The sequence below is a fragment of the Gouania willdenowi genome, chromosome 1, assembly GCF_900634775.1.
Source record: "Gouania willdenowi chromosome 1, fGouWil2.1, whole genome shotgun sequence".
Classification (NCBI taxonomy): Eukaryota; Metazoa; Chordata; class Actinopteri; order Blenniiformes; family Gobiesocidae; genus Gouania; species Gouania willdenowi.
Window position 1 is genome coordinate 9,507,349 of NC_041044.1, and position 25,636 is coordinate 9,532,984.

The 25,636-nt window shown below is 39.1% G+C and overlaps 3 protein-coding genes and 1 long non-coding RNA gene across 6 annotated transcripts; 2 read left to right on the forward strand and 2 right to left on the reverse strand.

Moving 5' to 3' along the window:
- Positions 1-1,180: 1,180 nt before the first annotated feature.
- Positions 1,181-6,266, reverse strand: LOC114469134 (uncharacterized). Of its 2 annotated transcripts, XM_028456462.1 has the most exons (6): positions 6,193-6,266; positions 5,701-5,936; positions 3,460-3,765; positions 3,254-3,310; positions 2,862-2,957; positions 1,181-2,099 (listed from the first exon to the last, which is right to left on the reverse strand). In XM_028456462.1, the coding sequence occupies exons 2-6, from the start codon at positions 5,771-5,773 to the stop codon at positions 1,894-1,896; spliced, it is 738 nt and encodes a 245-aa protein (XP_028312263.1). In that variant the 5' UTR covers positions 5,774-5,936; positions 6,193-6,266; the 3' UTR covers positions 1,181-1,893. The 2 variants fall into 2 exon arrangements, with proteins under 2 accessions (XP_028312263.1, XP_028312185.1); XM_028456384.1 differs by lacking the exons at positions 1,181-2,099; positions 2,862-2,957; positions 3,254-3,310; positions 3,460-3,765 and having other exon boundaries at positions 3,798-5,936.
- LOC114469283 (uncharacterized) lies at positions 2,032-3,386 on the forward strand. The gene is made up of 3 exons (XR_003674757.1): positions 2,032-2,120; positions 2,482-2,565; positions 2,885-3,386. It is a non-coding gene; the product is annotated as an uncharacterized LOC114469283 (long non-coding RNA).
- Positions 6,036-15,587, forward strand: cdc6 (cell division cycle 6 homolog (S. cerevisiae)). The gene is made up of 12 exons (XM_028456304.1): positions 6,036-7,098; positions 8,404-8,742; positions 9,991-10,245; positions 10,412-10,611; positions 12,496-12,644; positions 12,748-12,854; positions 13,066-13,205; positions 13,286-13,386; positions 13,474-13,541; positions 13,617-13,795; positions 14,824-14,964; positions 15,215-15,587. Exons 2-12 carry the CDS (start codon positions 8,421-8,423, stop codon positions 15,305-15,307), a joined length of 1,755 nt encoding a protein of 584 aa, XP_028312105.1. The 5' UTR covers positions 6,036-7,098; positions 8,404-8,420; the 3' UTR covers positions 15,308-15,587.
- A 787-nt stretch (positions 15,588-16,374) lies between these two features.
- ccsapa (centriole, cilia and spindle-associated protein a) lies at positions 16,375-24,562 on the reverse strand. Of its 2 annotated transcripts, XM_028448609.1 has the most exons (5): positions 24,455-24,562; positions 21,562-21,954; positions 20,515-20,544; positions 19,314-19,678; positions 16,375-18,080 (listed from the first exon to the last, which is right to left on the reverse strand). In XM_028448609.1, exons 1-5 carry the CDS (start codon positions 24,498-24,500, stop codon positions 17,901-17,903), a joined length of 1,014 nt encoding a protein of 337 aa, XP_028304410.1. In that variant the 5' UTR covers positions 24,501-24,562; the 3' UTR covers positions 16,375-17,900. The 2 variants fall into 2 exon arrangements, with proteins under 2 accessions (XP_028304410.1, XP_028304420.1); XM_028448619.1 differs by lacking the exon at positions 20,515-20,544.
- Between the last annotated feature and the right edge of the window lie 1,074 nt (positions 24,563-25,636).

Sequence of the window (25,636 nt, forward strand, 5' to 3'; positions counted from 1 at the left end):
CAGGTGTGATGTCAGAGGAATATTGATCACTTCATCGCACATTTTCAATCAAGGCCTAACACAGGCTGAACTAGCTCCTTGCCTTGCTGTGAGACACATAGTATACACATTACCATTAGGCTTCTGATTTTAATAATTGTAAATAAAAAGACGGGATCATTGTGCCAAACTGCTGATCAATTGGCTGCAACGCCTGTAGTTGTTGTAAAAAGTTACGCACTCAATGCGTAAAGACGCACAGTGGCTTATCTGGCACCACTGGAGGACATGGTGCAAGGGAGAGTCCAGAGGGAGCAGATCTTCAGAGATTGCACCCGTGAGGACGGGCTGCTGCTGGAGGGCAGATGAGGTGCTGTGGAGCCCCCGGCCTTACTCATCCCAGTCACAGCATCACTGACCCAGTTAACACCCTGGCCCCTGGGACTGATGAACAATATGGTTTTACTTGAAATTAAACTATTGTGAATTAATTTCCAAAGGTGCTTTACTGCATGTACATTTTTGTTATTGGATGATCATCCAGCTTTTGGTCTGTGAGGCTGAGTACTGGTGCACTCTTTCCACCACCTGTTGCTCAGACGCTCGTTCTATGAAGATAGATACACATTCTCTCCTCTGCTTTTATGTCACCTCAGTCAGTTTGGCCCTCTGAGGCAACGCAACGCAACACTCTTCTGCTTAAGTGATCTTACAGTACCTATGTGTAATGGGGTTTTCATTCAAGTTCGATGCACATCCGTTAACCCTTATATATTCTGCGTTGTGATGAAATCAAGGACAACGATTAGCTGCTGGTTGCTATTTTAATACAGGCAGAGTGATGTAGTCTGTACAAATAAACAGAAAAACACATAAAGCTTTGTAACATACAGTCTCTTCCACACAGTGACAGCACACAGGCCTCAAGCTCCTCCTCTCAACTCAGTGTTGCACAGACTGACATACATTAGATATAACTAATACAATCTTCAATATCACAAACAGAAATATATTGAAATAAAAATGTGAAAATGAATTAAATAAATTATAAAATCACTAATTGCATAATATAAATCTCTTTTGCAAGCTAAATGCAACCAATGTGAACACAAGGACAGCATACCAGACATTATAATGAGCTTAATACATATACCTGTACAAATGAACAGAAAAACACATAAGGCTTTGTAACATAGTCTCTTCCACACAGTGACAGCACACAGGCCTCAAGCTCCTGTTAGCAGATGCACAAACAAAAGAACTTGTAAGCTAATGCGTAGAAATGTGCACCTTAAAACTTACAAAAAGTCATTTTACAAAGTTTACATTTGACTGACACATTAACTACATGTTCTTAACCTAAAGACTAACATTTGTGCATGAATAAAACAAAGTCTACATCATTCTAAATCCAAGATAATTGTTCAAAACTGATGAGTAAATTAAGAAATGGCAATAAAAGAAAACCTCTTAAAACCATATAAAAACAATATTAATCAGGATTTGGTGATATTTCAAACATAAAACAAATATATATTTTCAACCTGGTTACATACGCACAGTTTTTTAAATGAGGCCCCTGCAGGTGTGTGAGTGTGGGGTGGACCACAGAAGAAATGGCATCCTCTGTGGATTGGTTTCTCCTGTACGCATACTGATGTGGATCCAGTGATATTAATGGTGTCCTTGATCCGAGTCATGACAAGTCTCTTAAAGCACTCTCTGACTATTGAATTGATTCAGGGGTGTCAATGTGGAGCTTTTGGGGACAGGAATTAATTTCAACTTTATTTATATAGAGCAAATTACAACAAAGTCATCTCAATGGTGCCAGTCTTCAGGCAGGTGGGGACAGCTGCAGAGACCCTCAGCACCCTCCCAGGTATGTTGTCTGGGCCAGCAGCTTTGCTGGGGTTAATCATCGACTGTGGTTACGCTGAGGGGCTCCTCTCCTGGTGATCCGGTGAGTCTGGTGGTGGTGGGGGAGGTCCTACACACTCCTGCAGTAAGCTCTCTCCCATTGAGGGACACATGAACTTCTTCCTGGCCTGTGTTGAATGCTACATGTTCTGGCTCTTCACCTGCTGTTCTTCTACACCTCACGTTCCTCCAAAACTTTTCTACAAGAAGACAGAGATTTAGTGAGTAGATGGTAGCATGACTTAAAGCTGTGACTAACAAATGAAAACAATGTTCAAATGTTCCCTCTGCATTTAGGTTAATATATTAGTGAGATTGTAGACACCAAGGGTGATGCTGTTCAGTCTATTTATATCCTGGACAATCTTTTAGAATTGTTTAGTTTAAACAAAAATATAAATTTACATTCATTAAGTAAGTAAGAGTAAGTTGGTTAATTGTATAATCATGATTCATTTATTCAGTTACAATCGTTTCTATTGTAGAACATTGGCATAACTCATCATTTTAAAAGACTACATGGTCTTTATCCACACTGACAAAACGCTTAATATTATTTACAACCCACTTGTTCCTTTTCAGGGTTGCAGAGGTGAACTGGTGCCTATTTCATCTGTTATCAGGTGCTAGGCAGGAGTACACCCTGGACAGGGTGCCAGTCCACAGGTAAAGGGTTAATATATGGATTTTATAAATCAGTAAAAGAAATATATCTGTGCTGAATGAAAAATATTTTTCCATGTGTCTTTAGTGTTTTATTTCTTTATTATTCATTTTAACAAACAGCCATAACAACATTATAGCAGATGTTAAACACATTCATAAATACTGTCTGTATAAACTGACTCGTGGATTTTCTATTTCTCTGTCATAGTTGTTGACATAATGAACCTTCCTTCTGGGCTGATCACTCATTGATTCAGGTTTCACACAAACAGTAGAACAGATTATTTTATACTTACGGATATTTTTCCTCTTCAACCAGGCCAGGACTAACAGAGCAATGGGAAGAACAAGTACAAGAACAGAGAGATACTCCCATTTTGTTCCTTCTGCAACTAAAGCAAAGAGACAAAGGAAATAGTAAATAAAATGATGACCTGTCCATCCATCCCCAGGTTGTGGGCACTACAACCTTTCCCAGCTGACACACTCTGTACAGTTCAGTTTTTAAACTCACTGATTGTGATCCTCTGGTCAATGGAGTGAGCAGAAAGTGAAGAGGTGAGATAAAATGAGGGACTAGAAAGACTACAATTCTCTGCACTGTGTGTGTGTGTGTGTGTGTGTGTGTGTGTGTGTGTGTGTGTGTGTGTGTGTGTGCGTGTGTGTGTGTGTGTGTGTGTGTCCTAACCTTTCTCGTTCTCTGATGTCATTGTGGTCGAATCTTCTCCGGTTGAATTTGGTTGAACTTTTTCAAAAGAATAAAAAAGAGGAAAATGGTGGAAACATTTTTTAGTCAGATTTGTTTCTTCAGTATCAAATCTTTAATGATTTATGTTCAAATATGGAGGTTTATATGATAATTTAACAGACACACTCTGATTTCAAAATGCTTACCTTCCATGATGGAGAATAAACGAATATTCAGCTTATGGATGTAGAGCCTGTACTTCCCATGGTCAGCATGCGAGATATTGTTAAAGTAAACTATCACCACACCTCGCTCCAGCTCTGCATCGTCAATAGATACTCTTCCTTTATACTCATCCATTTGCAGCAATTCCGGTCCATCTCGACGGGCAAAGACTCTTTTATTATCTTTTGTAACTTCTATTGTGTAATTAGTTAAGTTGTTTGAAGAGTTTGTGTTGAATCGAATGGTACCAGTCCATCCTTCATATGCCACAATAAAGACATACTTCTCTAAAAAAGAAGATTCAATGAAATACGGGTCAGTTATTTATATCTTTTGAAGACCTCTGATACACCAAACATAGATCTGAAGCTGTTCAGCATGTACTGTATATTTTCTCTAAACACAAATAAAAAGGAAATTGCAGATAAGAGTACAGATATACTAATAGTAGCATTTAGGAAGCACAGTAGTCAGTCATTGCAATTTTGATCAACTCTAACCACCATAGATATCCTCACATAGGGATGTATCTGTGAGTAAACTAAAATATTTTAGAGGAGGTTGTCCTACCCTGCTAAAATAGTACATTTTAATTTTATATTTTGTATTTTCATTTTTAATACTATTGTTTACTTTTTTCCCCATAGTGAGATACACTGTAAAAATTTGCAGATACACAGCGTTTACTTCACACAGTTTTATCTACCCACATAGGCTACATATATTCTTCTTTTTTTAAAATCAAACAATGAGTTTTTTAATTGTATTATTTGTGGAAAAGGTGGAAATAGAGGTTGGAAGATTGAAGATACCTCACGACTGCCTTATCTATTAAAATCGACTCTGTTCTTGATGCAAATATTGACTTTATTGAAAACACTGTCAGCCCAAGAGTTGAAAGTTCTTTAAATAACATTCCCCTTTCAACAGAATAACATCCACAGGCCAATAGAACATGGGAAATAGTCTCAAGTTGACCACACTGACATAATCCATCCGGATGTTTGCCTATTCGATTTAAATATGCAGCTAGTCCACAATGCCCCAGTCTTGATCTGGTTATCTTAACTTGATTTGATCGGCAAGTTGCCCACATGAGTCTAGTGCCCTGCACACAAGGTTGACACTTAAAATAATGCCTCCCTCTAGACTCATTCTCCCACTCCCTTTGCCATTGCTGATACACAGTAGCTTTGAAAACACTGACACACCCAAACACCCAATCGGACCACATATTCAATTTCCGTCTCGAGAAGAGCCTTCTTTGCCAGCCTATCAGCAGCTTCATTCCCCACAATACCTGAATGAGATGGGATCCAGGAAAAAACAATACTAGACCCCATCAACTCTATCCGGTGAAGGCAACACAAAATCTCTACCACAGAGTCTATCCTAGCCCCGGAGGGATGGTCAGAAATTGCCTGTAAGGCAGCCATGGAATCCGAATATATATACGACATCTCAGGTTTATTTCGTTCAATCCAATCTAAAGCCCACCTAATGGCTAACAACGCAGTCGTGAACACAGATACATAATCAAATACACGCATACTTTTCCCAGTTTCATAATTCATAATGTAGACTCCAAGACCGGCTTTTCCTGATCTCGGATCCTTAGACCCATCTGTAAAAATGTGACAAGCCGTTTCTTTATTTAGAGCCACAAATTCATTTACTTGGCCACAAACAAAACTCTTATCCAGCCCCAACATGTCCAATTGAACCTCCGGCTCTAACAAAAGCCAGAATGGGGCAGGGGCCCACATTAACTCAGCAACACTCCCATTCTCCAAACCCACGTTACCAGCCAGCTGACAAATATGTCTCAGAAAATGCGCTTTTCTCTCCCTTTTTGCAAACTCCCAACAATCCTCCAAGAGACAGTTGGCCGCAGATTTATGCTGCAGTCCTGCTAATCTGGTCCAGTACTGGAGCCCCAGCCCCAACAGTGCAGGTGTGTGCGTGGTTCTAAAAGCTCCACTGCACACTCTTAAGGCTTTTGCTTGAACTCTGTCCAGCTTTTGTAACAGTTTTTGCCGCAGCCCCAAATACAAAACAACCATAGTCCAATGCAGATCTTATCATTGCTCTATAAATCATAATCAGAGTTGACCTATCTGCTCCCCAGTCACTGCCAGCCAATTTACGAAGTACATTAACAACTTTTTCAAACTTCCCGCAGATCAGAACGCCGAGGCCGTAGGCTCCGCCCCGTCCCTCACCACGGTCTGTCCGGTTGGTCCGGAAAGCCTTCGGCTTCAGCTGGAGCTGCGCCGGTTCGGGCACAGCGATCATCACACACAGGCTGGAAAAAGAGGAGGACGGACTGATCACTGTCCTCCCCGATGAAGCAGCTGGATGTTCCCGTCCTTCTACACCTGTTCTGCTTTCATCTACATGCCCCAGTGTCCCCGCTACGGACCTGTTCTACGGGAAAATCGGCTGTTGCTCGCCCTCCCTTCATTTTCACAAGCACACACACACACACACACACACACACACACACACACACACACACACACACTCACACACACACACACACACACACACACACACACACACACACGCACACACGCACACGCACACGCACACGCACACGCACACACACACACAGACACACACATGTTCCGATGACTGTAACTCGCAAAACATTGTTAAATACTAAGTTAAGGTAAAGTTATGAAGCTGTGACAGTGTAGTCAGTAGTCACTCACCTGCCAAAACCACCAACAGGACGAGCACGGCGAAGAAATCCATTATTCAATTAAAAAGTCCAACTGAAAACTTTAGCAATAAATCTTGGGCTTTTTCTTACCCTAAATGTTTTGGTTTATTTTAAAACAAGAACAGCGCCTCGAGAGAAATCAGAGTGAGGATGAAGTTGGTGAAAACTTCATTTAAAGAGAAGAACTAGGCCATGCCTTGTAGGCATCTGTTTCTGGTTATGGGAGAGAAGTGCAATGTCATCAACAAAGTCAAGGTGTTCAATATGTTCTGTTTGACTCCACTGGGTGTGTGTGTGTGTGCGTGTGCGTGTGCGTGTGCGTGCGCGTGCGTGTGTGTGTGTGTGTTTAAAGATATGGTTGTTTTGGTCATGATATAGTCTATGAATAAGAGGAGAGGAGAGAGCAGAACCCGTCTTACCCCAAACCTTACAGTAGAAGGATGGATTCTCCTTAAAAGTGTCACTAAAATCTTTATTTGATGCCATAAAACACTCCGTTAAAAATGTAATAATTGATTTTTTTTTAAAAAGTGTACTAAATCAATGCATTAAAATGTGTTCACATATCGATATACAAACATATGTATTGTTCTGGTTAACAATAAGTCTCTGATGAAGTAACAAAAGAATGATCAACTTTCCCGGGGAAACAACTCATCTGAAAGTCCCGCGTACTGGACTACGTCACATCCGCTCTGTTGCATGTTGAGCCAATGAGGCGCGTAGGAGGGGTTAGTGCGACCAATCAGAGCGCAGCAACTGTGGCTCAGCTGATCGCATGGAGATTTGGCGCTAAACTGAGAGCGGCAGAAACACAGACGGAGCAAAGCAGCGAGAAAGCAGACTTTTACTGCCCGTTCCCTGCTTATTGGTGTTTATTTTATCTCTGTTAAAGGTGAGTTAATCCACTCCTGATCTCGGTTGTAAAAGATGAGCTACAACTTTACTGTAAATGACGGTATCAGAGCCGTCCGTGCTTCTTAACCATTGCTACTGTGTCTGTGAAATGCATTTGTTTTTATTGAATGAAAGAATACATCACGCAAGATAGTATTGCTATAATGTTAATATTAAGTTATCAACTCGGTGGGTTTGAGTTAAAGCCATCTCGATCAAACCGCTTTTAACCCAACACACTGTGGTAGTTTGGCGCCATCAAACAGTGACTCTGCATTTGTTGCTTCTTTGAGAATGAAGGGCGACTGATGATTAGGATCCCAGATAGTGTGTGTGTGTGTGTGTGTGTGTGTGTGTGTGTGTGTGTGTGTGTGTGTGTGTGTGTGTGTGTGTGTGTGTGTGTGTGTGTGTGTGTGCGCGCGCGTGTGCGCGTGCGCGTGATTATTATTATTGTGATTTGTCTCAAAATAAAGAATAGCTGACCTATATTTAATCTTTACAGATCCAAACTAAATCCGATTGCCTGATCCTGCATTGCATAAAATGGGATTTCCAAATCTGGATAATTTAGATTCAGTTTAAATGATTTGAACAATTGACCAGTTAGGATTTCTTTTTAAAGTTGTTTTTTTATTCCCTCATCACAAAATCAATGCAGGCCACCTAAATTCCTAGTTTGAGCTAATTGTATTTAATTAAAACACAAAGTAAATGTACAAAATGACAAAAGTACACAAAACAAGAGCAAGAATACATGAAAAAACACAACGAACTAAAACATTGTAGGAAAATACAGAAAAAGACAAGAGAAAAACACAAAAATGAACAAAATGACAACCGTAATACACAAAATTACTCAGAAAAATATACAAAATTACAGAAATTAACAAAAGTACACAAAAAGACACCAAAAACACGAAAAAATGACCCCGCAAAACAACAGTACTAACAAACCTGCAAAACGACAACAAAAAAACAAAAAATGGCAACATAAATATACAATATGACTCAAAAAACATATATTTTACAGGAAAAATACACATAAGGACACAAAATGCTATACAAATGAGCAAGACAAACAGACATTCACAAAATGACAGAAAAACAAACATAATTACTATACAAACTCTTTGTTTTTCCTGTATTAATGCTCAGATCGCTCATTATACTAAACGCTGACATGAATGTTGATCATGTGGCCCTCCGATCAAACAAACACATTATTGTGGCCGCGCTTTGATTCCCTACCGCTGACCTAAAGTGTGCTTTATGTCAGATGTAATTGTATAATTTGTGGTTTCAGATCAATCCCATCCCAAAATGCCGAGCACACGCTCTCAGCACCAAACTCAGCCCACGCTGACGTTTCCTCGGCGTAAATCCTGCAGAGCCTCTTCTCGATCCAAGACAACTGTGACCCTCCAAAGTCCAGCATCGTCACCAGCCAAGCCTTCCTCACCCGTCCTGCCCCGGATCACACCCCTCACTGCAAAATGCCCCACAGATACAGGAATTGCTCTGTTACCGAGACACGTGAATGATTGGCCGACCCCTCAATCCCCACCTCTCTCACCCACATGCCCTGCAGCTCTGTCACCTGGTCTTCACACCCGAATTCCTCTCAGCCCCCGGAAACGCACAGGTGAGCAACCGAATGGGGAATGTTTTTGTAATAAAGAGGTCTCCTTAGATGTTCTGTAGCTAGGGACCATACGTCTGGCATTGCTCCAGACAACCCTGTTTCTTTAAAGACTTGAAATTGTACTCGAGTACAATTAAGTCATATATAAAATACTCAAGTCCAAGTAAAAAGTAGCTCAATTAAATAGTACTAAAAGTTACTTCTACTCCGTTTATTTTTGGTAATGAACCTTGCCACGGTTCCCTTCCACACAGTACACATCTCATGTATAAACTTAAAAAGGAAGAGACCAAATCTTGAACAATGGAACTTAATTTATTTTCCACATCTGTTTAAAATAAAAGGTTTTTCAAAATATACAATTTTTTAAACTAAAATAACACCATTTAATTTAAATTACAAAACATCTCAGCTTCTTAGTATAGTTAAATTTATGAACTCTGAAAGGAGGTTATTTTCTCAGTTTTAATGTTAATTTGGCGTCGTGCTTTACGTTTAATCTGATTGGTCGCCTATGATGTGATGAATTTCATTGTTGTCTGGTCATTTCATTTTTTATAGTTTCACAATGTCCGGTGATCGATTTTAAACAAAAACTAAATCATTTACTCAGTAACTGTTGGGTGTAGAAATGTAACAAACTAGTTGTTTTAAAATGTACTTAAGTACAAGTAAAATTACTGATTTAGAAATATACTCAGAAAAGCACAATTACCTATAAAAGCAACTCAATTACAGTAACGTTAGTACTTTATTTCACCTATGCTTATGAAATAGTTTAGTTAGCGCTTGGTCAGTTTAAAGGCTAAACGAGCACTGTTTACTGATAGATTTAATAGCACAGGCTACATACACGAGCTAACATTAGGGAAATTGTGTGCTAATATATTAACATGTTACTATTGAGGCTTCTCTGTAAATTTGTGCAGATAAAAAATAACTGTTTTGTATGTGAAAATGATTAATTACTGATATCTTTTAAAGATTGTTTTATATATCATATCAGTAAATCAGATTATCTAAAAATATTGTACCTGGGACACTGTAACTGAGTTATGAAATTCTACAGTGAAATATCTGAAGACATATTTGTAATTGTGTTTCATATTTTATGCATACATACTAATCATTTTCAGTATTATTAGTTATTCTGGCTTTGCTGTGTCCTAAAATGTTCTCCTTTTGGTTGTTTGGAAATGGACTGTGTGATCTACAAATGCTGACTGGTTTGTTTTTTTCTTTCTCTAGGTGATGAAAATGGATGCAACCTGGATAAAGCATTGCTGGGTTCTCCACCAAAGCAGAGCAAAATGACTCTGTCCTCGCCACGTAAAGTTGGCTGTGACGAGAACTCTCCAATCCAGGCTCGTCGACGGCTGATCCCGTCCTCACCGCAACAAAAACTCTCCTCCCCAATCAGATCGTCCCCGAGGCGACAGGAAACGCCCCTAAGCAGTCCCATCTTACAGAGGAAACTGCCAGTCACTCGTTTGTTTGGAGAAAGTAAGATGCTCTGAACAGACATTTTTTTTACAACGTTAAACATAAAGCCAGATTGTCAGAAGTCTATGACTAAAACTAAATCAAAATTTGCCCTCAAATCTACCAGTGAAATGTCTTACAATTTCAGTACCTTTTCTCACACTCCATTTGTCGGTTTCTGCTCCAGAGTCCAGGTTCCAGAGTGTGAAGCAGGCGCTGCATACTGCCATCCCAGAGCGTCTGCTGTCCAGAGAGGCAGAGCGCTCGTCCATCCGCTCCTTCCTGCAGGAGAAGCTTCTGCAGCGTGTTCCAGGCAGTCTCTACATCTCTGGGGCCCCGGGAACAGGAAAGACAGCCTGTCTCAACTGTATGCTCCAGGAGATGAAGGTGGGTGATGATGGGACCAACACTTTAATCCTGGTTAATCATTCGTGGGGTATCAATGATACCCACTGGGAAGGGCTGTCCCACTACAACCTTCTCACTCCCATTATGATACTGATGTTGCATCTTTAAATACTGGCTGATATTGATACTTATAATTACTTATTTTGTAGTGTTGAATGTTATAAATGGATTGATCAAGTGATATTACACAGAGAACAATAATAAGTATCAGTAGGTATGAGAAAAACTGAACCATTTATTATTAACCAATGAACATACATTTAAACCTTAAATTGAATAAATCCATTAAAAACGAATGATGTATTGCTTATATCAGCGATCTTAAACACAAGTCGATATAACCCACTGAGCAGACCGACCTTGAAACAACATTGAAATGACGTGATGGCCTGAAGTTGAGAAGACGTCTCTGGCGGGTGCAGAGTGAAACGTCTTTTTCGGACATCGTCTGGATGTCTGAAAACTTAATTGTCTGAAACTCTATGACAAAATACAGCATTAAAATACATTTTAATAACTGTGTTGCACTGTGAGAGCAAACAATACCATTAATTTGGGGGGTATTGTAATGTTTATATGCAATTTTGACGTCCTTGTTGTGTGTGCGTTCGTTAAATTATCCTGACCCGACGACGACCGAAAATGACGTCTTCTCAACTTTGTTTCAATGTTGACTTGCTTAATGGGAGCTCGACATTAATTATTTCTTAAAAAGATCGCAGAGCATAATAAATGTTAATGAAATATACCTGGATATATACTGTACTTAGTGACTGTGGATAATACTGAATAATAATTTTTAATAAACATAAACAAAAACACACACATGCATGTGTCTGTGACTGAGTGTGAAATTGCAAGGCTGTTTGAATTTCAGAAGTGAAATTGCTTCAAACGTTGAACGTCATATCAAGGTCCAGATGATGTCGTGGTCATGACGTTCAGATGCCTATTTTGGACGTCATATAGACGTGCAGATGTGGTCCAGACGAAAGACGCGTTATGAACGTGATCTGGAGGTTCGCGGGCGTCGGATGTATAGTGTGAATCTGACACTGCAGAGCAATATAAATATGAGATCGGGACATCTTTACCTACTGGACCTCTTAATTTACTGTTTTCTTTTTTATTTCGAAAAGTCAGAGCATATTAACGAGCACTATTTGTTCGATTTGACAAGAATGATTTCATCCACAGAATAGCTTGCTTTGAATAATTTTCTTGTAGTAGCCTTGACAATAAAAGTTGGTGGTCAACTATATCAAGTGCCCTCTTCAAATCAAGAAAAACTGCACCAACAAGAATCCAAATATTTAACTTTTTAACAAAAATATTTATTGCCGTTGCTGTTGAGTAATTTGAACAAAAACCAAACATCATAGAACAAAGAGGAGTTCCTCCTGTATTCAGATGATTTACCAAATATTTAGAAATCCATTTTGTTTTGGGAGTAATTGTTAATTTTCCATGCCGTGGGAACGACAGAGTTTCTAATTGTGTTAATGAGCATATTATGGAATCTTTGTGCACATTAGGGAAGTTGGTATCCAGACCATCTACATCTTTAGCTTTTGACTATTTTAATTCATTTATAATAGAAACTACTTTAGACTCATTTATTTCTACGATTGCAAACATAAGTTAGGTAGATTGTGTAATAGGAAAGCCACAGAGCTGGGATCAGTGCCATAGATCAGATGTTATAATTGTTAAATAAAAAAACTACTCCTTACTTTTTCTACCTTTTTCTCACCGTCCAGTAAGAAAATAATCTCATAGTGGGTTTTTGTGTGTGAATCTTAAAATAATTCTAGAAGTATCACAGACTCAGTTGAAATCTTATTGTGGTTTGTTTTGCATCAGGCTGAGCTGACCTCAGTAGAGATAGTGGTGGTCAACTGCATGAGCTTGCGTAGCTCACATGCCATCTTTCCTCTGCTGAGCCACAAGCTGGGTGCTAAGGGTGGTCAGAGTGGACTGCAGAGGCTCCTGACGGCCCCGGGGCCCGCTGTGTGAGTAACTATGGTTTACTTTAATTATCACAGCCTGTTGGAATTAGTTTCCAATCTGACGTGAAGAGAGTAATTCATGTGCTGACTGAGTGTTTTCTGTCAGGCTGCTGGTTCTGGATGAGATGGATCAGCTGGACAGCAAAGCTCAGGATGTGCTCTACACTATCTTTGAATGGCCATACCTGCCCAACTCCCGCCTCTGCCTGATTGGTAAGGAAGCAGTTTTCTTCCACCATGTAGAAACGTTATTTATGGAGTTCAAATTAAATGAGACATCGTCTCGTATTAATAGCACTGGTTTCCTCCCTTCCACATAAGTCCATCCTAAAGCTCTCTGTGCTGTGTTGCTGCTGAGATTCAGGACTAAACCATGTGCTACAGAACCATGTCCTGACTCCTCTGTACGTGTGCTTTGCTGCAGGTATTGCTAATGCTCTTGACCTGACAGACCGCATCCTGCCCAGACTGCAGGCCCGTCCACACTGTCGCCCCCTGCTGCTGAACTTTCGTCCTTACAACCGTCAGGAGCTGACGGCCATCATACAGGACAGACTGGCACAGGTGGCGTTTGAATGTTCTTTTTGATTTGATGGATGGTTTTTATTTGAGTCGCTCATTGTAGTGGTGTTGGCTTCTCTTAGGCATCAGCTGAAAGCCTCCTGGATGTCTCTGCGGTTCAGTTCTGTTCCAGGAAGGTGTCTGCAGTGTCAGGAGATGCCAGGAAAGCTCTGGACATCTGCAGGTATTTTCACTAATTTGAACATATTTCAGCATATTGTTCTTTTGTGCTGCTGTGATCCATTAAAGAGTTGATTTCTTGGTTTCTCAGGAGGGCTGTAGAGATTGTAGAGTCTGATGAGAGAAAGAAGGGAACTGAATCACAAAAGGAAGCTAAAGGTGAGATATGTTGTGGACCTATTCATTTGTAAGCTAACCATGTTCTGACATGTTTCCTGTCCTGTGTCTTTGCAGAGTCGAGGGTCAGCCTCCCTCAGGTGGCTCGAGTGCTGTCTGAGGTGTACGGGGACCGCATGGCGTCTTCCAGCAGCGGCTCAGAGGGAGAAAGTTTCCCTCTGCAGCAGAAGCTGCTGGTCTGCTGTCTGCTGCTGATCATTAAAAGTGGAAAGAACAAAGAAGTGGTCTTGGGAAAGGTGAGACTCTGATGTATAATCAAATGGGAATGAGATTTTAAAAAAGCTCAGTAATAGAGAAATGCTCTGGAAGCCTTTCAAGGTAAATAATACGTGTTACCAGGTGTAAGAGTTGGAGAAATGGAATAAGTGAGTGTACGTGTATTGGTTTGGAAAAGCAACTACACAAACCAACCATAATATTTCTAACATCACATGAAGCACTTTTGCTAAAAATAAATAAAATAAAACCAATTAAATCCTGTGGCAGGAGAAAGATGTTGTAATCTTTGTCAGTGAGGAACAAAAAGACGTTACACAATTATTTCACAAACCCTGTGATCATTTCTTTGTGGCAGCATTAGTTGTGTATGATCGTAGCGGTTTCATCCCAGTCTATACATGTTCAAGTGTCGAAGTGTCCCTGGGTATGACACTGAACCCTAAGTTTCTCCCAGTGGTCAATATTGCCTTGCATGGCAGCTCATTCCCATTGGTGCGAACAGGTGAATGAGCTGATATTGTAAAGCACTTTTAGACTAATTCAGTGTGGGGATAAAGCCCTATATAAATCAATCATCATCCATTTAAATATGATCTGATTCTCCACCTTTAAAAGATCTGAAAACATTTTAAGTAAGAAAGTGACAAAGTAGAATATCAACATGTGGTCATTTGATCCATAAAACTTCCAGAAACACATTTCATGCTGATATTTCAGAGATTTTCGGAGACCCGCCATTGTGCTACTGCTAAAACGTCCCGTTAACTTCAAAACAAAAGCCCTGTTTACACAAGTGTAAAAAACTAATAAAATACGAGAAGAAAGAGATGTTTTTTTTTTTTAATTAAAAAAAAAAAAGAGGATGTTGGATTTTTTGCTTGCAGTCGATCTCAGGACGATTTTACGTTCTGCTCGCAATGCATCAAGGGACGCATTACATACTCCTTTTGACGTCACACTTAGTATGAGTAGTACGTTAGTATGACATTTTGAACTTTGTGTGTGTTTATGAGTAACCGTGTGTGTGTGTGTGTGTGTGTTGCAGCTCCATGAGGTGTACAGCCGACTTTGTGCTCGTAGGCAGGTGTCTGCTGTGGGTCAGAGCGAGTGTTTATCACTCTGCAGTCTGTTGGAGAGTCGAGGAATCTTCGCCCTGAAGAAAGCCAAAGAGGCTCGGCACACCAAGGTACCACTAACAGGTTTTTTTTATTTATTGTGTTGTGCTGTTTAAATTTGAAGGCATAACACTTGATATTTTAAGTTATTTTTAAAAAGGCATATTTTTATTACATTAAAGAAATATCTTGTCACATGCAGCATCTCATTTCATCTGCACTGTATTTCTGGAAATGCAACAGATAGTATGTTCACCTGCAGAATGCTTCTTTGGTGTAAACAACGGTCAGTGCAGATGTTTGACAGGTGTTTTCCTGCAGGTGTTTCTGAAGATTGAGGAGGGGGATGTGGAGAACGCTCTGAAGGATCGTACCCTGCTGGGCAGCATCCTCGCTGCAGGACTCCCCTCCTGATGGGATTATTGATGATCAAGAAAGGACTTTTTAATTTAGATTTTTGCAGTTTTTATACCAAACGTCTTAGAAAACAGGCTTTGTTACTTTTTCTGCTGTAGTTTACTTAAGTCAACATTGGACATTAACAACAGGTTTCTGTTGTAACTGGACACATTTTAAATGCTGTAAATAAATGAGTATTTGTTTTGGAGTCTGTATTAAGCAAAATACTGCTTTGTGTAGTTGGCAGATTTAAGGCTGTATATATGAGTCGGCTTCATAGTTGATAAGGTTAAAGAACATCCTACTTACATGGTTAGATGGAGATGTTTAAGCCATGTCAGATTGTCCTCATCATTGCAAAGCATATCTGTTAACTTATGGTGGGAGGATCTGTGTACATTTAACTTATGAGCCTATGACCCTACAACTGTGATGCTGCCCTAATGCCTACAGAATGTGTTATACTGGAGTGTCTAATAAAGTGGCCATATCCTGCATTTGGTGTGTGGTTCATCATTTCTGACTTTAGCATTCTTTGAATTACTATTTTTAAACAGTTCTTGAAATTGATTCTTGTATTGCATTTTTGTTTTTATTCAACCAGGAAGTTCTTTAATATTGAAATCTATTTTTTGAGGGAGACCTGGTGAAGATATCACTGCTATAGATACAAAATGTATAAAATAAAAAAGTTTCATTTCTATTAGTTTTTTGTTTTTACTTAAAGAGCAACACAGACTCAAACTTGACACAGCAGATTTTATTTAAATACATTTTGTTCTTCACAGCAACAACTTAAACAGGAAGAAATATAGACTGTGTGCTTTCAAATACAAATATAGTTGCCAAAAATGTAAATGATTGTGAGATAAAATATGAACGAACAATGACACACTTGTAAATCACTTTATCTTATATAATAACAGTCTTCGTACATAAACGAATCACTTGAATTCTTTTTTTGTGATTGTCTTAAAACTTTAAAAAAACCCAAACCACTTCATCACTCTTTACTCTCTTTACTTGCAGCAGCCTTACACTGATATTAAATGTTCTTTGTTATAAGTTTTTGTACCACTTGCCACAGTTGTGGCTGTTTTTTTTTTTTTGTACTGAATAGTTGGTGGTACTGAACTAAAACTGGAAGGTTACTTTACTATTAATAAACAGTGTTGCAGCTGTTTGTCATATATTCATTTGGGAAATGTGATATATAATAGTGAATATATACTCCATAGCTTTAAATGATGTGTATGAGAAGAATACACATCTACCATTCATTTTCATTAGTACAGGAAATGTGAATCTGTCTTTATAATTTCTATGTATATAATGTTTAATCATTTTTTATTTGTAAAAGTTGTATGTTTTCTTTTATACTTTTATTTTGTAATATTTATTTGATTAAACACTGCACCTGTTACCATTGAACAACAGTCTGGTTGTGTTTTGTTGAGAAGCTGGTGAAAGTGAACAGCAAACATTCAGAGTGAGCGCTCAGTCGCTGTGACGTCAAACATTCTTTGTGGCGTCACATGCGTTCAGTTTGTTTAAAATCATGTCAAATGTGAGGCAGAACATTTTTAGCCCTCCGTTTCAATCATGGAATGTGCCCATATAAATACAATCTACAATGACATTAACATACAAATGTAACAGAAAGTCAGTGCTTTGATTCCCATATACGAGCTGAATGGCTCGGACTTAAACATTCCTCATTTCCTCGTTTCATCTTTGCTTATGCTTGCCCATGTTGATTTTTCTTTAATTTAATAAGTTAAACTGCCACATTAAGTGCAAAAATGGAGTACAAATTGAATTAAAAAAGTTTCACCCTCCCTGACAAAGAAAAGTTTACTTAAACCACCTGAACTCACACCAGATATTATTTAAACCAAGTGTGAGAATCCTCTGACCTGAGAAAACATTTACATTTCAGTGTAAAAATAAATTCAACACTGTACAGTTTCTGAATGTATTACTATATTTTCTATTAGACCCTTTCTTGATCACTGCTTTCTTAATCAAGCATGCCTAATGAAAGAAAAAGGAGGATTATTAATATGAACATTTTCTTAATAGTTATTTCTATCCGTTTGTCTTAATGCCCACTTTTTATATCTGATATTTAAAGGTAAACTGTGAGCAAAGTTAATGGCCAAAATATAAGCATCCTGTTCAGTAATTAATATACCTCTGAGATTTATTGTTAATATATATTCATGAACGTTTCAGATTACAGCACCAGATACCAAAGGTTGAATAGCAAATATTGTGAGCATAACCTCACATTAAGTGACCTTCGTGAGGTGCCACAGAGGTCAAACAGTTCAACCCACCAAGTCACATTTAAGAAGATCCAACTGGCAAATTAATTAGAGCACTGGCACAAACGCGGATACTGAGGCTTGTGGGTAATGTAGTACTTTGAGCAACCGAAGAGGAAGTGTTTTATTTCTAAATTAAGGTTAGAATGGATTGCTTTGCATCAGCTATGCTTTGCAGTTTGTAGACACCAGAATCTAAAGGTTTGGGGGTTTTAACTTCAACATATGTGATCATCAAAATTTAGATGTCCTTTTTTAGTGCTCATGGCCTCGTGCTGGCTCTACCTGAGCCGGGCAGAGAAGCAGCGCATGTACTCTGTCATCCAGCGGTCGTCAACCACTGTCAGCTGGGAGTTCCTCATCTTCTCTAAGTCAGCCGATCTAGCTCGTCGACGGTCCGGGTTGGAGCTGCGCTTCTTTGACTGTCGGTGGGTCTGGACGCAGGCGTCCGATGTTGTGCACTATAAGAGGAAATCAGAGAGCAGGAGGTTTTGTATTATTCATGTTTCCAGAGTGTTGGGTGACAGGATCAGTTCTCTGGTGTAGTGTTTTCAGGTCGAGCTGCTCTATGGAATGATTAAACCTTCAACCATCCCAAGAACAGGAAAACAGCCACTCATCACATCATCTTATGCATTTACTGTGTCCTGCTAATAAGATGGACACCGACTGTGAATACAAAAGTTTAAACAATCCTACATTTAAGAGGTATTCAATTAAAGTTCAAGAAGTGAATAACTGGGCTGTGGTGGTCTAGCGGGCTTGTAAATGGAGGGTTACAATCTCATCTGGGGCATCACAGTGCCTAACTGCTCCCTGTGGCAGCTCACTGCTCCTCAGGGAGGGGTTAAATGCAGAGAACAAATTGTGTGTATGTACTGTAACTGTACATACGTGGCAATAAAAGTGATCTATCACCCTTGCTTATCTTTTATTATTATCCTTATCCTTAAAGAAATTCAAAGGAATTATTTACAATTCCAGTTTTAATATGTGCCACAGTTTGGTTTGAGCATTTCCTTGTCAGGTAGAATCCTAGCGTAAAGACTGCATTTGCAGTGCAGGCTAAATATTGAAGTGCTACATAAAGTCTTAATTCATAGCTCCTATTTAGTCTGTGGGTTCACATGACACTCCCTTTGGGTCCGGACTCGGACCAGGGTCCACTATTTGGTGACCTTTGCTATATTTCATTTACGTTCTGGCGTGCTTGGTCCTGTTCAGGATTGTGGAGGTCTGCTGGTGCCTCAAAGTGAGCTAGGTGGGGGTACACCTTGAACAGGGCTCCAGTCCATCACAGGACAATGTGGAGAGTCTGACTAACGTAACATATGTTTTTGGATGGTGTGAGGAGACCAAAGTACTCAGAGAAAACCCCACACAACACAGGGAGAACATGCACACCCTAACTCCACACAGAAAGAACACTAGTGCCCACCCCAGGGTTCAAAGTCAAACCCAATGTTTTATATTGTTTAGTTTTTTTTCCTTTGTCCTAAAGCAGCAGTGAGGTCACAGGGTTCCTGACCACCAACACAGTTTTAAACAGGTTTTCTACGTAGACTTGGTTTTGTTTTATTAGTTTTACCGAAGTAATATTAGGAATTGTTTCACTCATAAATACACAAAATCTCATAATGTTTGATTGGAAAATAAAAATGAAATGATGTGTTTGTTAAAAGTCAAACACTCACATTGTTGGGTGTCCTCCTGACGTCCATCTGTCTCTCAGTCCAGTCCAGCCGGTTTGATGGTCTCCGGTTCTCCTTCTCATTGGTACTGATTGCTGGTTGGCTCTTTGGTCTCGGAGCTTTGCGTACAACAGTCGGTTTGTCATCTTGGGAACTGTCTCGAGGTGCCGGCTCAGAGTGGGGTGTGCGACGCCGGCGACGTCGACATGGCGCTGGGTTTGGTTGTTCTCCTTCAGAAGACAGTGTATCAGCTGGCCCATTGTCTGTAGTCATTTCTTCCGAGGGTCTGTTATTGCTGACATGGCTTAAATCTGCCTTCACTGAACCTCCACTCTCCTCATTTATACCATTTTCTACCACGGCTGCACCTGAAGACAAACACATGGGACACATCTCAGAGGGATGGAATACCATTGACTGGATAGTATAAAAGTAATCTAAATAGCTCATTTATAGAAAAGAAAATAATTTATTGGTTTCTGTTGGGTAAAGTTAGAGTAGCTAAAGTATAATGTATGGAAGACAGAAAGGTTTAAATAAACATTGCAATCATTCATTGAAAAAGCAGTAAAAAGAAGACAACCGTGGACTCTGAAATATAACTAATATAACCTTACATAGTTACAAAGAAACGGTATCTCACACTGAAATACTACCAATATATCAACACAATGTACAATGCCAATGGAAGGAATCCTAATGTTAATATTGTCCCTGACGGAAAAAAAATCAATATTGCTGAAAGTTAAACAAAGTTTGACATCAAGCAATGAATACATTTAAGATGTCACACAGTTTCAGATGACTCCAGGTCCAGAATTAATTATTTTTACCTGTGCTCTTGTGGATCACAATGATTTAGTTATACTTGTAGGAGGAAGAAATTAAATTAAAAGGGAATTGGAAGCACAAGCATCATAAAGTACAATCTGAAAAGAAGCTTTCGTCTAAAGCTGCTTTAACACCGGGATAGGCCCGGAATCAGTCGGAATGGGCGGAGAAGAGCTAATAAGCCTAATACCTTGCTTTGGCTCGGTTTGCCTCACTTTTTAAACCACTACAAAGTAACAGGGTGGCAAACTCTGTGAGAACTGCTTGTTTTTGATGCACTATGACTCCGATCGTGCAGTGTATGATTTAAGCAGTAAAAATCAGAAAGAAGAACCGGGTAAATGTGAAGCACATCAGTATCGCTATCACTCACTTCTCCTCAGTGTTCCACAGCCAGTTGTACCTGCAGGCAACGCATAGAGAAAACATGGCTGTATTATCTGCCTTAAACATGCTAAAAACTCATTGTTCCAGTGAATTTCTTTTAACATCCACACATGCTTGTCCCTATTCACTACCTTTAATCTGCATTTTTAATGTTATATGGTGGTTTTTTAGTTGTGAATTAATTTGGAAGTCAGGCCAAAATAACTGTTCTAGAACGTTCCTGCCTTATCTGCTTTAGACTTCAGCTGTTTGAAATCGCATACTAACGTACTACACATACTAAGTCAAAATAAAATAGTATGGAAAGAATGAGTATGTGAGAAATACCCAGATGTATACTATATCAGGACATTTTTGAAGTATGCACGATGGGCACACTAGTCATACCACATTGCGAGTGGAAAGTTAAATCGTCCTGAGACCGGCTTCAAGCTAAAAGTTCAACACCCAGTTTTCAAAACAAAAGCATCTCTTCTTGTCTTCATTCATTTTTACCACTTTTGTATACAGGGCTCTTGTTTTGAAGTTAACTGGAAGTTTTGTCAGTAGCACGATGGAGAGTCTCCGCAAATCTCCAAAATGTCGGCATGAAATGTGCTCCCGGGAGTTTTATGGATCAAATGAGCACATGTTGCTATTCTACTTGGTCACTTTCTCACTTAAAATGATTTAAGAACTTTCAAAGGTGGAGAATTAATGGAGATATTTGGCCTCAGAGTTCTTCAGGTTTTTGTCGTTGTAGGATCAAAATGCATATTGGGAAACATGGAAGTATACTTCAGTGGGAACGGTCTTCATCCTAATCCTCCCATACTTATAGTATATAGTAGACAATAGTATATACTCAGAACACAGCCTTCTTTGCGTGTCTACACCAGCCCAAACAAGCTGACTTTCCAGGCCAACAAATCAAAAAGTACTTAAAACACTCTAGGATTTGTTTGTATGAACACGGTTCAAGTAAGAAGTTTCTGTTTGGATTTTAGGTCGAATTAGTACTTGTCCCAATTTTTTTTACGTGCTGATTTCTCACCTGTGGTTGGCGCAGTGTTCCTACCCAAAGCCTCCCTGGCTCCCCCCTCAGCATCTCTGTCCTCCATTGGCTGTTTGGGCTCAGGGCTAATCTTTAACTCAGACAGCCTCTGCTGGAGCTCGGTGGATGTGGGTGGTGGAGGGAGAGACAGAGGAGCAACTCTGTTCCTGGACATCCGTGGTGTGGACCAGCCACTGGAGTCTGAGCTGCTGTCCCAGCCCTCCCAGAGCCACGGCCTGTGGGAGTGCTCCATCACTCGTCGGGTGAGACGATACTTCCGAGAGTCCTCATAGCATTTAGAGAAGGTCTCCCACTTAGGATCCCTGAACTTCTTCATGTACTCTGTTCTGACTTTCTTGGTCAGCATTGTTGTCTGTTGTGTTGCTTCATTAACTATGAAAAGAGAGAGAAGTCAAATAAACAGTGCTCAGGTAGTTTCTTAGTGCTGAGGACTTCCATGACAGAAACCCTTCAACTGGTGTCCTGCGGGCCACAGGAAGCCCACTTTAAACTTTGTGTGAACCCTGGACTGAGTGAAACTTGACACAAAATGTATCTGGCTTATCATGTGAGGTAAAGTCTGGCTTATACCTGACTTTTTATAAAATAAAAATGTTGTATATAATGCATATAATTAGAGTTTTCATAGAGCTGTCAGAGAACTTTAAAGAATAATCAATATAAACTAGGCCTGAAAGATGTGCACACAAAGTTTACTTTGACCATTGCACATAAACATTTTGGAGGAAATGACAGCACTGGTAGTGAATTGATGCCAGATTCTCATACATTTAGTTTTAGTGACAGACCTGCATAATCACAGCAGCTACCCTCACCTGCTGTGCTATAGATGTGTTCCTTTAATAAGCCATTGGGTCTATGGAAGATAATAAATTCATATGAAGTAAATAATCTGACATATTTGGTCCACAATGGCCTGTCTTTAAAAAGGATTAATTTATCCTGAGACACAGCAAAGTTGCCCGTCTAACCAACCCGTGAAGCCTGGATGAGGTGCACTTTAATGTGGGGGTACATGTACAGTTTTCAGATTATAAAATTGTACAGTTTTTGGCACATGTACAATTGTATGAATCCTTTGAAGAATTATTTTTCCTCGTCTATTCTGCAATGATAAAGGGAAAAAGGCCATTGGTCGGCTCAGTAGGATGTTTAGATGTAAGAAGGTTCTTTTCATTGATCTTTTATGGTAGAATGAGGGTATAGGAAGTGAATTCACCCGTACTTACTTAATGGTAGATTGTAGTTCATAAAACAAAAAATACAGTACTTGCAGGCATGCATAATGCACGCACAGTTCAATAAATCTGAAATTAATTTACGCTCTACATTTTTACATTTTCAGCACACGCATAATTTCAGTATCATAGATCCTACGCAAAGCTTCATAATATAAGACAATAAGATCAGTTGTCTCAGTGAGACTATACTGTAACTCAGGGATGTCAAACTCATTTTATTTCATGGGCCAAATACAGACTAGTTTGATCTCAAATGGACCACAGTCTTTAGGTGGGGAAAAAATAACTACTTTAACATAATTTTGCCCTAGTTTTCAACATCAGTTTAATTCACTTCAAAAAAGGTTTGATTTTGTCACCTTTTTTTGTGTAATTTAGAGGAATTTTGTGGAATTGTTTGTGAGAAATTGAAAGATTTGTGGAAAAACTGAGAGTTCTTTCCACAATTTCAATTAAAAATGACTGCATTCATGTGAGCCTCTAAAAATATTCTAGAGTTTCATTCAATTTGTGAATTTCATATACCTAGAACCAGATTATTTGGTCATTTACACAGTAATGCAGGTTTTCTCCGTCATTTTTACTTTCTTCTGAGGGCCGAATTGGATGCGCTAAAGGGCCGGATTTGGCGCCCGGGCCTTGAGTTTGACACAGGTCCTGTAGATAAAGGTTATGAAGGTGACTACTTAGCTAAAGCAATCACGTGATGATTAAAAATAACAAAAACTTTTAGACAATAACTGCTGTGCTGCCTACATTGTGTTTTAAATGCATCAATTTACACAAAAGGAAACTATTTGAAAGAAATAGATACTTTTTTTCCTTCTTTTTAACACTCCCATCTGAAAGAAATAGGTTTTATTATCAAAGTAAAATCAGTTTATGATAATCATATGTATTATTTGAGTTAAACCTGTAAAATATTGGCATTGACTAATTTTGCCTAATTTTGGGTCATGGCTGATATTTATGGTCCTGATGACAAACTAGCTGAGATCCACTGCTCCAATGCTGTAGTGATGTGAATAAATTAATGGATACATGTGTGAATGGATGGATGGGTGGATGGATGGATGGATGGATGGGTGGATGGATGGATGGATGGGTGGATGGATGGATGGATGGATGGATGGATGGATGGATGGATGGTCCATTTTGTTGTTTCTTTCTCTACTCGGGCAGGTGTGGCCTACCTGTATGCCCCTCCCACCGTCCTTGTCTTCAGCTTAGGTTGATGCTGTGGCTTAACCCAGCTTTACTACTGATTACACAGCCTTACTCACTCTAACCTTTATTTATTTATCATTCATTTATTACACACGCACTGTTGTTCCTGTATTTCTATATATAGTATATAAAACACACTCATTATTAAAACGAATGGCTATTAATTGGTTTATATATATATTCTGTGGTTCATAAACACACTCCAGGAAAACCTCCATACAGCCATTCCTCTGCGTTCTAAACAAAACATGCTATTTATAGCGTATATTGGGGCTATAAAATGAAGAAGGCTACAGCCTCACCTGGCTATATAAGCTCAGTGTGTATAAACATCGTGACGGTGTAAATGTGACTCAGGTTCGATTATATTACATCTGAAGAAAATGATAAACCAAACTCGATACCTGGTTCCGGACGGGTCCAGCCTTTTTTTACCGGTCCATTGATCATCTCCTCCCGCTGATACAAATGAGACGTCAAACAACTGAAGCTCCGAGCGAGCAAAGCCACCAAGTCAGCAGCACCAATGCCTTTAACTGCTATCACCATCCGGTTTCAAAATAAAAGGTTTTAACAAAGGAAAAACCCTTTCACAATATAGGAGCGCTAGTATTCTGTTAGTATCCTATGTTTGACCCATTTGCTCTCACAGTCAGATGACATTAATATGATGTATGTTGTCTGTTGCTGATGGGAATCCCATAAAACAAAAGGAGTTAGAATGCCTTTCAAATAAAAGGGTTAATGCAAATTGCATTAAAGTAAATCATTCATATTTTACATGTTTAAAACACATTTTTGCATCTGAACATTATTTACAAAACCATTAGATTGTAGGATAATATGCTTGCATTTTTTGTATTGAGGACAACAGATGAAAACATGACTTAATGGTTTCTTCTCACTCGGTCAACACACCACAGATAATTAGAGACACTTTGATTCAGAGAATCTTTATTTAGATAGTTCTTTCTATCCTGAGTTTTTCATTTTCTCTGAAGCCTTTAACCACACAAAGCTTGTAAGCCTTATTTCAGTTTCACCACCATGCAAAGAAAACATTTTCATTTCTATTTACCAAGCATCAGTTCTCTACAAACATCCATTTACTAATTATTGCACATTACAAACTTCTAGCAGCTCTATAGCAGCTCCTCTTAAATCAGCAATGTTAAGCAGATCTGAAGATGTCTGCTGTAATAATCCAACTTTGTTTAGTTTGGCTCACACACAAATCCGCAAGGTGTGTATCAACACTTAGACTTTAGCTCATTAATGTTTGTCTAAAATCTTTACTTGCATTTTGATTTTCATTGAGTCTGGTTTCACTCAGGGCATTAGTCTTTGTCTATCTTATGCTCCAACGGGGAAAAAGGCAGTCATACCTTTTAGCTTCAATTTACTGTGGTCTTCATTTGAATTATTACAAGTGAGGTAAGAGGATGAAATTAATATCTCAGTGTCAATGTGTATATGTTGAGGGAGATAAGTACAGTATAGACATAATAGGTGCAGTTTTAATTAAAAATGAAAAGCAGCAACAAAAAAAATTATATATATATATAAATGGGGAGGATGAAAAAATA

Excerpts from the sequence above, each read along its gene's own strand:
- LOC114469134 (XM_028456384.1), bottom strand. The coding sequence starts at position 5,541 with ATGGTTGTTTTGTATTTGGGGCTGCGGCAAAAACTGTTACAAAAGCTG.
- cdc6 (XM_028456304.1), top strand. The coding sequence starts at position 8,421 with ATGCCGAGCACACGCTCTCAGCACCAAACTCAGCCCACGCTGACGTTT. Across the intron at positions 10,246-10,411 it reads CACTCGTTTGTTTGGAGAAA|AGTCCAGGTTCCAGAGTGTG; the intron begins GTAAGATGCTCT and ends TTTCTGCTCCAG. Across the intron at positions 14,965-15,214 it reads AAGAGGCTCGGCACACCAAG|GTGTTTCTGAAGATTGAGGA; the intron begins GTACCACTAACA and ends GTTTTCCTGCAG.
- ccsapa (XM_028448609.1), bottom strand. The coding sequence starts at position 24,500 with ATGATCAATGGACCGGTAAAAAAAGGCTGGACCCGTCCGGAACCAG. Across the intron at positions 19,679-20,514 it reads CTGTGGAACACTGAGGAGAA|GTGCAGCCGTGGTAGAAAAT; the intron begins GTGAGTGATAGC and ends GTTTGTCTTCAG. Across the intron at positions 18,081-19,313 it reads TCAGGAGGACACCCAACAAT|TGCACAACATCGGACGCCTG; the intron begins GTGAGTGTTTGA and ends TTCCTCTTATAG.